General features: G+C 38.7%; 1 protein-coding gene across 2 annotated transcripts in view; it reads right to left on the bottom strand.

Moving 5' to 3' along the window:
* The window catches only part of CERS6 (ceramide synthase 6), a 260,066-nt gene that overhangs the window by 115,184 nt on the left and 129,124 nt on the right, over nucleotides 1-15,758 (bottom strand). For both annotated transcript variants that reach the window (XM_081096278.1, XM_081096277.1), the window contains exon 4: nucleotides 3,383-3,440. In XM_081096278.1, the coding sequence (XP_080952404.1) occupies nucleotides 3,383-3,440 (58 nt within the window). The remainder of the gene's footprint in view (nucleotides 1-3,382; nucleotides 3,441-15,758) is intronic.

Here is a 15,758-nt window from a genome sequence, read left to right on the forward strand (position 1 = left end):
GGCCTTCCTGCTGCAGTTTGACAATCTGTTTGAGGCTGCTCTGCCTCTGTATCTATTATTGTTCAAAAGTTTATAATGGTCTCTATTAACCATGAATGAGTGAGATCATGTGGTATTTTTCCTTCATTGACTAGCTTATTTCACTTAGCATAATGCTCTCCAGTTCCATCCATGACGTTGCAAATGGTAAGAGTTCCTTCCTTTTTACAGCAGCATAGTATTCCATCGTGTAGATGTACCACAGTTTTCTAATCCATTCATCTACTGATGGGCACTTAGGCTGTTTCCAGATCTTAGCTATGGTGAATTGTGCTGCTATGAACATAGGGGTGCATATATCCTTTCTGATTGGTGTTTCTGGTTTCTTGGGATATATTCCTAGAAGTGGGATCACAGGGTCAAATGGGAGTTCCATTTTCAGTTTTTTAAGGAAACTCCATACTGTCTTCCATAGTGGCTGCACCAGTCTGCATTCCCACCAGCAGTGCACAAGTGATCCTTATATGTATTAAAAAAAATTCTTAACTGCCTTATTCCTAAATGCAAAAAAAAATATTTTAAAACTAAGGGCACTTAAGTCAATTATATTTACATGTTGAAATTCTACTAAAAACCCAGAGAAATGTGTATATTCTTCCTATAGGATTAAGCCAATTCAAGTTGGAAAAGTTAACATCATTTGATAAAACTTTAGTGTTTATCCTGAATACATTTCAACATGAAAGAGAAAACTAAAGCTATTCTTACACTAGAGATTGATACCTCATACCCCATCTATAAAATAAGGTGTTTAGATCATATGTATAACTTTTATATTTACAGTCCTATGGTTTTCCAATTTTTATTTATTAATTTATTTGTTTGCTTTTACTTTTTAGGATTCTCTGTCCATTACTGTGGGATCATGGTGCTTTGCATTTGAGAAATATATTTTTAACTGAATCATAGAATTTCAGGGTAAAAAGGGTTCTTAAAGTTATTTAATCCACACTAGAAAATGATATGTATCAGGCTCATTTGACCTAAAGGCAGAAGAAAATTGCCTAAAGGCAGTGCAAGCTGCCCAGTCAGGTTTCTGACAGCCCATGTAATAATCCATATTTTTCATGCCAGAAGTAAGAAGCAGCTGTGGTCTCTCACCTCTTAATAATTGGTCCACTACCATGGTATTTTATTATTAAACATTTAGGGTATTGTGAAAATTTTCATTACCTTCTTTTGATTCTTTCTGCTGCTGCCTGCACAATAATTTTTCCCCTCTTAGGTTAGATGGACAAATATATTGTCCACTTTAAGAAAGTGAATAGAAATATATTTTCAATATCCATTAAAGTATTTAAAGTTCTATAATAGAAACAACGGACTACATTAGGTCAATTTTGCTAACTTAACCAAAGAAGAAAATCATTTGGAAATCGTGCTGAGGTTAGGGCAGACTGGTGAAGGGGAAAAAATACTGGAATAAGAGAGAGCAGTATGTTTCATTTCAGTTTCATTTTAATAAGTGAACTGTGTGACCTTTGGGAGGCCACCCATCCTCTCAGGGTTTCTGCTTTCCCAGCTGTGAAATAAGAGGGTTGGACAAGATGGCTTATGAAGTCCTCCACTGCCAGTTCAGTCACGTGGATTCTATGTGCACTTCTCTATGACTAAAGTAAACAATACAGTTCATCCACAACTGACTGCATCTTAAATAGTATTAAAGGGAGAAACCCAAAATACAAGTCATTCAACATGAAGAACAACATCTAGTTCCTTTTCTCATTTTTAAGCATTTTAGGGGCCATTTGAAAGGGAACTGTATAGTTTAAGGAAAAACAATTTTCAAAACAATGTTCTATTGACAGGCCCTCCTCTTCCAGCCTTCTACAGAGCCACTGAGGACTTGGCGATTAAAAGTATTCTTGTCCCATTTAGTTCATTTAGGAACAGAGTGAAGTGTCAAAGTGTTTCCTGTCCTGATGACAAATGGTAGGCTGGCAGATCTGGGGGAAAGGGCAGAAGAAGGGCTCTTGGCTCTCAGTATTTTCCCTTGCTCTCCATCAAAGCCCTTCACCAACAGAACCCAACATGAATTCCAAACCTTGACCTCAGCTAGCAAGGCGGCGTTCTCATGAAGCCCAGCTCTGCCGTGTCAGCTAAAATTTCATGCAAAGCTACTTCCTCTCCAAAGGTAATAAACTTGGAAGCATAAAAGCTCTTCAGCCATCCTTTCCATTTTTTCACTAAATAAATAAGTTTGGGAACCAGAACAGTAGGGTTCCAAAATAAGCAGTTTCCACCATATTTATTTATCCAAGTTGAGAATTTCTTCATCCTCAGACAGCCTGCAGAATGAAGCTCATCCTTTTAAATCTATTCAAATGGCCTCTGGGGCATGTGATCTTATTAAGTGAAAAAATAAGTGTAGTTGCTAAAGGAAAAGACAACAAGGAAAAGGAATATTTCCTTTAGGAAAACATGATATTGAAAAACAGCCACTCTTTAGAATAGAATTTGCCATGGGCAGATAATATCTTATAACTTAGACTTTTAAAATAAAAATGTATTTGCAATTTCCACATCAATATTTACATGAAAATTTACTCGTAAGGCATACCACTTGGCACAATGCCCTATTTTGGAAAAAATATTTGAATTAAATAAAGATAACATTGATATAAATTTAAAGGTTCATAATATAAAGTATTTTTAAAATAATTCCCCATTTTCTGCAAAAAATAATCACTATTGTTTATATGTGCATAACTATGAGAAGATAAGTCTTTACAAGTCTTGACTTTAATAAGCAGCCTAATTGTTCATTGTGACATTAAGTATCGAAATAACCAAGAAGACTATGGCAGCCTCAGGAACTCGCTTTCAAAGATGCAGGAATTGCGAAGCTTCAGGGGAAACACAATCTATGAAAGGAACTGAATTTTCCACCAGCAGTCGATGTTACCCTGTTAATAACTATAAAGATACTAAAATATAATTTCTTTTGGTGAAGACTACAATGATAACATACATTACAACTGATTTTTTTTCCAAGTTGTGTGATGTGTGATGCAGAAACTAACTTCTTTAAAGCCACAGATGAATTTTATAAGGCTCTTAAGCCCACAAGTAATAAATAACCAACTAGAGTATTAGAGGACTTAGCAATACCTTTTCACCAGAAAAACAAATTATTTACAAAAGTATGTTAGGAATCTGCCTAAAAATTACTTACTATAAAGAATAAACTGCAAATATTTTTGTAAGTCAAAGGAAAATGTACAAGCAATTCTTAGGAACCCTGTTATGACTGTTTAAAATATTGTAACTGTCATACAGAAAAAAATGAGATCTAGGCTTACAGTCACATAAGAATTATATAAAGTAACTTGGCAGATCGTACCTTTTTCAGGAACCGGACTCCATAGGTAAATACGTAAAGGTAAAATGAAAATCTCCACCTGTAGAAGGTTAAAAAAATTCTATGACATTCAGTTTTTATATTTCACAGCATATTCTGATATACATGAGTGAAAAAGTCCATTAAATTTGCTACCCCCCCCATCTCCACCCCTGCCCCAAACTGAGATTAAACTTAATGAGCAATTTCAATGCTAGCTGAACACATACACTCATGTGCATAGCTTACTGAAAATGTTTTAAATATTAGTAATTATATTCACAACTTAAATTTCCTTTCACTTAGTTAATGTATTTGCCCATTTGCACATCGTCTTTTTTCTCCCATGTGAATGTCCTCTTGTTAATCATCTATGAAGGGATATATTTCAGCAATATGAAGCTACGTAAGATATTTTTGAATTCTGATTCAGCTATTACTTGCCTTAACTGAAGTTCATATGAGACTACACTCTTACGCTACTACTCAATTCCCAATTTTATTTCGTATGTTTTCCGAGTGTGAATAGCTGGCTAGATTTCATTAAATAGCATTCCTTAGGCTATGTTATTAATGGTGTTAAAGGTACTTCGAGCTATAACTTGTAAATTAACTCAAAGGAGAAAGTGACTAGTCAACTTCAATTTGTCAGGAGGCAAATTGCTTTTTGTGTTTGCAAGCTGTGTAAAAATGCCTAATAAGGTGAAAAGGAAAAGGTTATTTTAGAAGATAATTCATGTTATAGACAAAATTTCCTGGAAGAAATGACAGCTGCTTTAAAGTAAGAGACAGGATAAGACCCAACAGAAGACACAAGTGTCCCTCAGAGTTTTGTTCCTGGGTAAGTGACTCTCCAAACATTCTGAAATTAAAGTCAGAACTTACATTTAGAGAAGAGCTTAGAGCTTCGGGGTTGAAAATCTTCAAATAATTCATAAAACACGAATGCAGTAAGAAACAGTAAAAATGGATGGAAGCAGTAATTACCCAACAAAAACTTCCAAACAATGTAGAGAAGCAATGATTCTAAAACCTCATTTACAGCAGAATCAAAATCAAAGACTTAGTTTTGGCTTTATTTGAGGTGTGTTTTTTTTTAAATTTAAGTAGAGTTAGTACACAATCTTATATTGGTTTTATTAGTTCCAGGTGTACAATTGATAGGTGAATGGATAAAGAAGATGTGATATTTTATAAAATGTACATTGACTTGGACATTGACATATATACAACGGAATATTGGGCAACAGCACTGAATTCTTGCCATTTGCAGCAACATGAATGGACCTAGAGGGTATTATGCTAAGTGAAATAAGTCAGGCAGAAAAGGACTTAATTTTAACCCCATCTCTCTCCAGTATTAGACTTTTGGTGGTTGTGGGGGGAGTGTGTGTTTCTTTCTGTTTGAGTGTACAAATTCTAGATCAGAAGCCAAGGCCAGGGATGGCTTCAAGGGCATGTAATGTGTACAAGCCACATAGGGTCCCAAGCTTGGTTTAATGCTTTGTTGTTACTATCTTGAAAGTCTTAGTCACTGTTGAACAAGGGGTCCCATTTTATTTTGCATTGGGCCCTGCAAATTATGTAGCTGGTTCTGGGTAAGACACACAGAGTCTCCAAACTTTGCACACATCTATTAGTATCCCTTGGCTTCAGTTCTATCTCTATAATGGGAGAGAAGGTTTATATTATACTGCTTTTGATGTTATACTGGTGGCCCAAGGATTTGAGAGCAGAAGTAATCCCCACTTCCCTCTAGTCACTCTCCATCCCTGTTATATTAATCCAACCTATTTCATGAATTTGTAGGTCACTTTTCTGGCCCTTGAAGGCAACTGAATTTGCAACTCCTTGATAAAGTAATTTATAACAGCTGCTTCAGCTCTAAGACTTATTAATAGGCAGTGACAAGGCAGTTTTTATGTAAAATTAAAATTTTATGGAAATCATTGGAATTCCTACAATAACTTATGTATCTACATTTTTATTTCATTGCAAAAAATGACCCATTTTTCGTAAGACATAGTTTCTATTACAGAAACACAGATGCCTTCACCATTTGAATAACAACTTGTGATGAATATTTACAAGGAAGAGTTTATTTGCATAAAATGTCTGCAGAAAGCAAAAATTTCTAGCATTTTGCCACATGCAGAAAGTACTTTTTAAAAATTGTGTAGTTTCATACAAGTTAAAGTTTTAAATGGTGTCTAGCTACCCAGGCCCTGAAAGCCTCTCCCAACCTCCCACAAAAGTATCTAACCACAAAAAGGAGGGAATAACCTTCAACCGATTCCAAAAATCAGAGAAAAGAATTTACAGCAGAAAAAAGAATAAATTAGATTTTTAAAATGTAATAAAAGGCAACAAAAAACAAACTATGAATCTTGAAGGGAGGAGGAAAATCTTTCCTTTCGCCACTTTCTGCCATCTTGTACAGAAATACAAAAATATGTATCATTCAGAAACCTAGTCAGCTCTCTGTCCTGAATGATGCTTTGTCAGAAAGCAGGAGACTCCCGCATCCCATCAAGTAGTGACTGCTACTTTCAAACAATGAGTGTGAAGAAAGTGAAGCACTTAGTATTCTGCAGAAAAGCAGATTTATGGACAAGATGATATGGTGGCATTGCATTCTGGGTATTAGATTCTTATATAACCCATACACAGAGTAACAGAGAACAAGGCATTGGAGATAGTTGCTTTAGATAAAACTCTTCTAGCCCATCAAGAATGTAGCAGAATCTATAACCTGCTACAGATCTAAAAAAGGGACTATGACCGGTGAAGAGAGCACAGAGAGTGAGGCCAAGAGCAACCCAGCACCCTTTCTGTGAGCAGGTCTAAGTGGATATTTCCAGATGCAGCAGGAATAATGAAAATAACAGGTCAATATCAGCATAGGTCTACTAAGAAGTATTGTATAAGTAAGTATGGAAAGAAAAGAGCACACTAAAGATTCAAAGGAAGAACTGTCTCCTAAAAGTGATTTCTTAGACGAATCAAAGGTAAATTTAAAAAAAGTATTTGGCATTGTTAATAGGATACAAGAAGATATGTCCCTGAAAAATGAAATTGGAAAACCATAAATCAATAAGGACTATTGGGTAAGATAAAACGAGATTACAGGTGAAATAAAGAAACTGAAAATGAAGTGACAGAATTTATACCCACTTGGGTGGGGGGAAGTAGATACATACTATTTAAAATTAAATCATTGATGTAGAAGATAAACACCCACATCAGGACAGAGAAAAGAACCAGTAGGTGAAAGAACACCAATAGATGAAGGATCAGAAAAACCTGTCTAATTACAGTTGTTTCTGAGAAATCACAAGTGAAGAACTGAAACAGAAGTAATAATCAGGGACACAATTTTTAAAGACTAAACTGAAAAAAAAAGACTAAATTGTATTCCAAACAATATACAATTCAAAGCCACATTCTGACAAAAATTTTGAGTCCTATAATTAAAATTAAATAAAAATCCTTTAGTATTCAGGCATGAAAACAAAACAAGTCAACACACAAATCAAATTAAAATAAGTCATCATGAACAGAACAAATGTCCAGTTGCTCTTAAATTTCTCCTGTGTATTACTAAATTACAGAAAAAAAGAGAATTCTCACTCAGTCAAAGAAAGCTATTGCCGACCAAACTGTCTTTCACTTGTAAAGGAAAATGAAATATAGTCTTCCATATTTAAAGGCTCTGAAAATTCATTACCCATTAACCTTTCCTTAAAAAATTACTTAGGCCAATTCCAAGTCACTAAGATACAAATAAAAATTAAGAATTCCAAAAGTATAATTTTAGGATAAAAGGACTATGGACTACGGTTAGCAACATAAATAATTGCCCTATATTTCATTGTCAAATTAAATGCTATTGTTCTTAAGGGATAATTTAATATAAAATATGTAACAATAACAATGAAGAAATGAATCCTCAAATATTAATGAAAACAGGGGATGAAGAAAGGAACCATTAAATTTACTATTTTACAGGGACATTTTGAAAGACACTGTTGTTATGATAACAAGAAATATAGTTAAAGAATGTCCCTTTATCCATGGATTATGCATATATGCATACAAATTCTTTGGTTGCTCTCTTTCCACCCACCCACCTCCACCTTCTCTCTCAGATTCGACAGTTTGTTCTATGCTTCTATGTTCTGGATCTATTTTGTTCATCAGTTTATTAGATTCCACACAGGAGTGAGATCATGTGACATGTGTCTTTCTCTGACTGGCTTATTTCGCTTAGCATAATACTCTCCAGGTCCCTTCATGCTGTCTCAAAGGGTAAGTGATCATAGACCATAGGGTGGTGAAGGCCTGGGGTGGGGGGGCAGGGACGGGCTAGAAGGGGTTGAAAGGGGTAAAAAGGGGACATATGTAATACTTTCAATAATAAAGCTTTTTAAAAAAAGAATGTTCCTTTAAAAATGTAAAGATGACTCCTGGTTAAAGATGCAAATTGAATGCATGCATTTACCTCTGTGCCCCTATGAGTGCAGCACTAAGCAGGCAGAAGAGGGATTTTGTTAAGAAAGCATCCTATATAATAAAAGGGTAATATGCAAATTGACCAAATGGCAGAACGACTGGTCGCTATGATGCACACTGACCACCAGGGGGACAGACACTCAACGCAGGAGCTCCCCTCAGCCCACTGGCCCCAATAACCCCCATGGGGAATGGGGAGCCAGGGGTGGGTGGCAGCAGATGTGGGCAGCGCCATGTCAAGGCCCCCACCCTGCCAGTCACCCCACACACAGAGGGCAACTGGCGGCGGGGGACGGGGCCGGTGAGTGGGCGGGAACAGCCAACCTCGGTCCCTCCCCGCAGCTGGCAGGCTCTGATCATCCAATGGTGAACAGGGGACTGGGGGTGGGTGGCAGCAGGGGGAGGGGCCGAAGCTGGGAAAGATGGTCTTGATCACATGCCAGGCCTAGGGATCGTAACCATGCACAAATTTCGTGCACCGGGCCTCTAGTAAACTCATATGGACACAGAAGACAGGAATGGGAACGACAACATTCTGGAGCCTGGGAAGCAGAAGATCCTTGTCAGCCTGGTTAGCAGAAGGAGCAGCTGGATCCTGAGCTGCTGGTGGAGGTTTATCGGTGTATTTTGTTCATTAGATCCCACATGAGTGAGAGAGCACCATGCAATCCCAGAAAGACTCCAGACGAGGAACAGACTCTGCAAGGGAGGAACCTCCACTGCAGCGATCTTCAACCTTTTTCATCTCATGGCACGCATAAACTAATTACTAAAAGTCTGTGGCACGCACAAAAATGTATTTCTTGCCAATCTGACTGAAAAAAAAATAGATATAATTTTGATTTATTCACACTGCACAGCTATTGTTATGTTGGCTGTGGTCATTTTTTAATTTGACAATCTAAGGGAAAAGGTCAGTGCCCCTAACTAAGCAGTCAGGTACTATATGATTTTAAAATTCCTGGGGCCCAACAGCATGTGACCTACAGCACACCAGCTGAAAATCGCCACTCCATTGGAAACAGAGGCCAAGGGGTTAATGCGCCTACGGCCACCCTGTTGCTAGGTGGCAAAACCAGGACACAGCGTAGCATAGCACTGAATCTAATGCCTACTCTCAGATTCCACGGAAGTAAGGTGCACTTTTGGCTTAGAGAACTCAGTGTGTTCCACTGTATCTGTTTGGACAGGGAAACCTTTCTATCCATCCAACCTGGGAAATGAAACGAAAGGTAGTAAAAACTCCCACCCACAGAATTTGGCTTATTGTCCTTATACAACAAGGCTGATACAGCTCTTCGTTTAAATCAAGACCAATAAAATGTGCCATAAAAAAGCAGGAAATCAGAGAGCTGAGGTCTTGTGTCTTGCTGCCAGATGTCACCCAAATTGTACAGGGACCCCCGATCTCTAAAGAAAGTGGCAGCAAGGGGAAAACATCCAGAGTGACCCCTGAACTCAACTCAGAAAACATTCTAGAGAGAGCAGGGCGAGCACAGGGGCCATTTTACTGACATTTCTGGAGTGTCTCCTGTGCTCTTCTAAGCCCTACAAATTGGAAATCATTTAGTGAAACTGTTCCACACAACAAGGTCGGTACTGTTGTCATTATCGCTCTTTTTGTTGTTGTTGTTCAGATGAGAGAACAAATACAGAGCAGTTTACCAATTTGATAAATGTCACCTAGGTAGCAAGGGCGAGCAAGAGCAGGACTGGAAACTAGGCAGTTTGGTTCCAGTATCCTGGCTCTTCACCATGAGGCTATGTTGCCTCTTCCTCATTTGATACACCTGAAAATTAAAGGCAATGCAGGCAGCTAAAATGGTGTTTCTAATCGAGGAAACATTCATGGGCACTACCTACTAATAGTCTCTGTCCTGTTGCATGGAAACAAGCTGCTTGCCTGGAAAGAGGAAGGACTGCACTGGTTCTTTCTTTCAATACCAGGGCAGTTGAAACAATATTGCGCTTGTCAACTAAAGTCAACAATACTTACCCAGGGCCCTTCTCTGTCTTAACCACTCATCCTCTGTACCTCCTAGAACACTACTCCTCCCTCGGGCTTTATGTCAAATGCTAGTTATTCCCTGAAGTCACCTTGTCTAAATGTTGCCACATGAAAATCATTGCAATTCTCTGATGATGCCTGTGTTCCTTATCTCTTTATCTCATATTTTAAAACTCTCATCTTTGATTACAGGCACAGACCTCTGACTTGGGTTGCAAACAGTTTTTGTGTGTGTGAGAATAACTCCTAAATTGACATCTGAATTTTTACCGAAGGTATGAGTGCTCCCTTCATTTATTTAACTTTAATTTTAAGCAAAATAGTACATAAAATAATTTTACCAACTATTCCGTACAAAACATGCATAAGAAATGAAAAATTCTTTTAGAAACTCTGACATATAATCTAAATTCCCAGGATAGCTTTTAAATGTCCATTAGATTAGGAGTCCAGTGAAATACTCTAACTAGGGGAAAACGTGTTACTCATCCATGCACGGAATATACAGACTTGAATTTCAGTCTCAAAGTAAACATTTCCTGAACTATTTCTACCTCCATCAATAATTAACTCTGTGATTCCAAACAGTTTTCCTCATTTGCTGACGGCTCAGGTGTTTCTCTGGTTGAGAAGCAACAGACATCAAAGCAAAGTTGCTGAGGTTGGAGCTAAGTCAAACCTGCTATGTCACATATACATATAGATACATGTAGCATAAAAATAAAAAATGAAATATAACCCCCAAATTCAGGATAGAGATTACCTCTGGAAGATAGAGGAGACCAAGAAGGGGTATTCAGGAAGTTTCAACTGGTTTGGTAATATTTTAGTCAATTTAAAACAGGATAAGACAGAGCGGAGTATGCCTTTGTTACATTAGTCCCTGCATTTAAAATTGTATTATAAAAGAAAGTGCGAATAAAAAGTGTGCCCGCTAAAAACATATTAAGTGGCCATGTCTTTTCCTTCTCTCACATCTAGAAACCATGAATGACTTGTTCTTTATGCCATAGACCTAAAGGATCCCTTTCTAAGTATCATAATTAATTTTATTCTTTTCCTATCATTACATTCACACATCTAAAGGCTAAATTGCCTTTGGAAGTGTTTCAGATATCATATGCATTTTATACTTAGTTCTAATCTATTGTGCTCAGCTTCTTCAATTTAACTACTTCAAATTAACTACTTTAATTTGGATACGGGGTCTTTTTATGCTTTGTCCGTGTATTGACTCCTTCTTTAATTCTTTATTGGGATCCATCCTATTCCCTCCTTGTCAACCACCCAGCCAGGAAGAATTTAGCATCACCGGTATCTGTTCCTTCTCGTCAGTCTATCCAACACCAGCCCTAGTCTCCCGACAGTCTGCTCAAAATACATCTGCTCAAAAGCAAGGTCCAAAATTATACTTCTGTTAGGTCATTCTGCCTGTAAACTACCTCATTGCTCTTGGAAGTCCCCTGAATATAGACTAAACTTACGGTTGTGAGCTTAAAATCCATTTACACTCAAGTTGTGGAAATCAGAAAAAAAATAAGGGGTCCTTTTTTCACTTAGGTAAGGGGAAAAGAAAAATAAAACCAAAATTTCTTCTCTGTTGCCAAAAATAAATGTAGTGAAGATGACTCTGGAGCCTGCATCTGCAGATGTCCCAATTCTTAAGTGTGTGGTTGAGGCAAAAGCCGCCAAATATTTATTATCATTTAGGTCAAAAGAATGTTATGTGTCCCCTCAACATCAAGTGCTTTCCTAGTCTCTATGTAATTTGTTTATTCTTATCTGAAAGCAGACTGAAGACAAAGAGTTATTTGTTCAGCATGAGGCTGTGATTGCATGGGAATCAAGAAACAAGGAACTCATGGTACTTAAGTTTTCAAAATGCATGTACTTTTGAGTTTAAGACAGAAATTAATCTTTCCCTTTCCGCTGTACTATTTGGTGTCAGTTTTCTGCCAGGGTTCCATTCTGTATCTCATAACTGGACATGAGACTGAGTAGCAGACCTTGTACAGAGATATGGATGCAGACCTTCACTTTTCCCTAAATCCTGCCTATCTACAATAAAAACATAATATGCTAATTAGACTGGACAGCCAAACAACCTTCTGGACATCATTATGGACGTCCTTCCAGATGAAGCCATGGCGGCAGGGGCTGAGGCAGGGGCGGTTAGGGGTGATCAGGCAGGCAGGCGAGTGGTTAGGGGCAGTCAGGCAGGCAGGATGGTGAGCAAGAAGTCCCGGATTGCAAGAGGGATGTCTGACAACCAGCAGTCAGACATCCCCTGAGGGGTCCCAGATTGCAAGAGGGTATGGGCCAGGAATTTCGTGCACCGGGCCTCTAGTGACTAATATAAAATTTCTTGAGTTTTCTCATCTGAAAATGGGGACCAAGCATACCAGTCTCACAATGCAAACATTTAAAATCATGTCTCGCCTCCTGGGCTATTTTTTTCTAATCTTTTTCCCAGCCACACCCACCCATCTCTCATCACACCCCAGCTCCTTCAGCCGGTTCGCCACCATACTCTCCTCCTGGACTTTTCAGTTGTCTGTGTACATGTAGATGTAAAAGTTCAGGTATGTGTATGTATGTATATATGTATGTACACACATATGTATACATATGTATATAAGTTAAATCCATAAATGTAAAGCATCTTCCAGCTGGAAACAAATATGGGTACATAGGTTTCTGATCTAATAGCTACTATTTGGGAAGATGATGTTCTTACTCCTTCCTCTTACAAAGAAAGAGACATAATCAGACTGACACTTGTCATCATTGAGGTTTCCCCCAAAAAGTCAGACAACCCATACTTTTTCATAAGAGAATAACCATCTCATAAAATTGAATTCAGTTACAACACACACAATGCATTGCTTGACTGGTTGAAGGCATGTTGAGTTAATGCTGATTGAAAGAGCAATGCGTTTCCTACATACCAGCTATATTCATATTGCAGTACCTACTGCTCATATTCTAAATAGCAAGGAGTACCCAATGAGACTGAGCTGCCCACTTAACTTTTAAATTTTTCATTATTTTTAAATTTTTTAATAAGAGTTTATTTGAGCCAAAATGATGACATATGCTGGGGAACAAGATCTCAACGGCACCTGAGCTGCCCACTTTATTTATTTATTAAATATATTTTTATTGATTTCAGAGAGGAAGGGAGAGGGGGAGAGAGAGAGAGAGAGAGAGAGAGAGAGAGAGAGAGAGAGAGAGAGAGAGAGACATCAATGATGAGAGGGTCTTTGATCGGCTGCCTCCTGCAAGCCCCACACTGGGGACTGAGCCCGCAACCCAGGAATGTGCCCTGACTGTGAATCAAACCCTGACACCCTGGTTCATAGGTCGATACTCAACCACTGAGTCACACCAGCTGTGCTGAGATGCCCACTTTAAAGTAGCATCGTGATGTCTCATACCAGCCACTATTACATACTAACTGCAAAGCTATACAGGAAGTCCTCACTTAACATTGTTGATAGGTTCTGCAACTTTAAGCAAAATGATGTATAATGAAACCAATTTACCATAGGCTAATTGATATAAATAAGAGCTAAGTTTCATAAATAAGAGCATGTCATCATTATAACAAAACAACGTTGAATGAAATGATGTTATTTGAGGACCTGCTGTACTTAGAAAAGAACAAGCAGCAGGAAACAATGGGATAAGCACCGACTGCCAATCGGAAGCATTGTGATCATCGTCTGATGCTCTCAGGGTGATCTTGGGCGAGATCAAGTCTCTCTTCTGAGGAATCAATCAGACCTCGAAGGTCTCTTTAAACTCTTACACTTCAAGTCTAAGCCACACTTTCATCCTGCAATATTTGACAAGCTGGCCATTCTTTTTGCTTGAATCCCAGCTACTTTGCTCTTTCCCTCTTTTGTCTCTCCTGCCTCTTGCACAGACACCCTTGCTCTTCTCTGATGTCAGTGATGCCCAGGGACCCACCCTCAGCCCCCTCACTCCCCGTGCTCCCTCTAGGTGAACTCACCCACTCACTGCATGCTGTGTCTAACCTGCTTTCATAACCTTGGATACCCAAACGCAGGAGCTCTTCACCAACACAGGCACCTTGGACTGAAAATCCAAAGCCAAACATTTGTTACCTTTCTTCCAGAAACCCACTCTTCTTCTGCCTTCCAAGTCTGTCAAAGACATTATTACCCACTCAGTTTCCTACCCTTGAGTCCTCCTCCTCCTTCAAACCCCTACCTCTAATCAGCCATCAAATCTCAGGTCCTACCTTGGGAATAGTCCTTTCATGTATTCCCTTTGCTCCGTCCCATCAGCCTCTGCTCTAATCCAGCACATATAGTTTTTATCTTTCTCAAAGGGTGGGCTGGGCTTTGCTGAGCTCCATGGACAGACACTTAAGCCAGGATAACAACTGATTAACTTAGTCATAAGAAAGAGCACAGCAACTCAGTCCAGAATATTTTCTTTGGCATGAATGAGAGTTTCTATTCCTATAGGCAAATCTATACAGAAAGCCAGAGTATAATCAAGCGACTCATTGCAAAACAGAAACAGAAGAAGTAGTGATCTTGAGATGGGCCTAAGGCACTTTCATCAAAGAACAAGTCTTACCATTCTATAAGACAGCACTCCTTTCCCCCAGTACTCTAATACACTCAGCCACACTGTCTCTCAGAGGTCCTCTATGATGGGGAACCTGTAACACTTCTGTGCTCCCATCCTTTCCTTAACTGGGAAAAGCTAATCAAATGTTGCCCCAACCAAGCCTAGAACCACTGCTTTAAGGTGACTTGACAAATCTCATTCTTGATCCAACATATGTTGATTATATCTATATATCTATATCTCTATATCTATATCTATATCTATATTTTATTGATTTTTTACAGAGAGGAAGGAAGAGGGATAGAGAGTTAGAAACATGGATGAGAGAGAAACATTGATCAGCTGCCTCCTGCACACTCCCCACTGGGGATGTGCCCGCAACCAAGGTACATGCCCTTGACTGGAATTGAACCTGGGACCCTTGAGTCCGCAGGCCGGTGCTCTATCCACTGAGCCAAACTGGCTACGGCTGATTATATCTTTTCGTTTTAACCTTAAGTCTAAGTTTGGAAATAACGAATACCTAGTTGTCTCCATGTACTGCCTACAAATATTATCACCCAGGTGTCAGGGCTGCCTTCCATCTCCTGAATAAAACATTCATGTTTATGCCTCAGGACCTTTGCTCATACTTTTCTTTCCTCTTAAGACTTTTTTCCTCTTTATCCAACTCAACTTATTACGATCTTTCTGAAGTCTTCTCTGGTCTCCACCTCCAAAGGCAGAAATGTTTGTCCCCATTAATATACTGTTCTAATATGGAGATAATCTATATTATAGTTATCTTTTATGTGGCCAACATCCAGTTGGATTTTTGGCACTGTATGATAAATCTGCGTCTTGGATCTACCCAGGACTAACACAGGGAGGCTGTGTTCACAGGGCCTGGGTGGGAACACTGTATCTACAGTTTCACTCCATCTGGGTGATTTGGGGCACTCCCTGTGCCTCTATCACCTCATCTATAAAATGAAGATAATAACACCTACTTCAAAGGGTTGGAGTGAAGATTAAATGAAATGAAACTTATAACGTGTACACAATAGCATTTCAACCCATGACAGGTGTTCAATAACTCAACTATCATCATTATTTTTTAAATCCTCACCTGAGGGTATGTTTTTATTGATTTACAGAGAGAGAAAAAGGGAGAGAGAAAGATGGATCTGAGAGAGAAACATCAATGTAAGACAGAAACATCCATCAGTTGCCTCCTGTATGCCCCTGGACCTGGAATCGAACCCACAACCTTTA

The sequence above is a fragment of the Myotis nattereri genome (genome assembly GCF_964212035.1).
Source record: "Myotis nattereri genome assembly, chromosome: 7".
Classification (NCBI taxonomy): domain Eukaryota; kingdom Metazoa; phylum Chordata; class Mammalia; order Chiroptera; family Vespertilionidae; genus Myotis; species Myotis nattereri.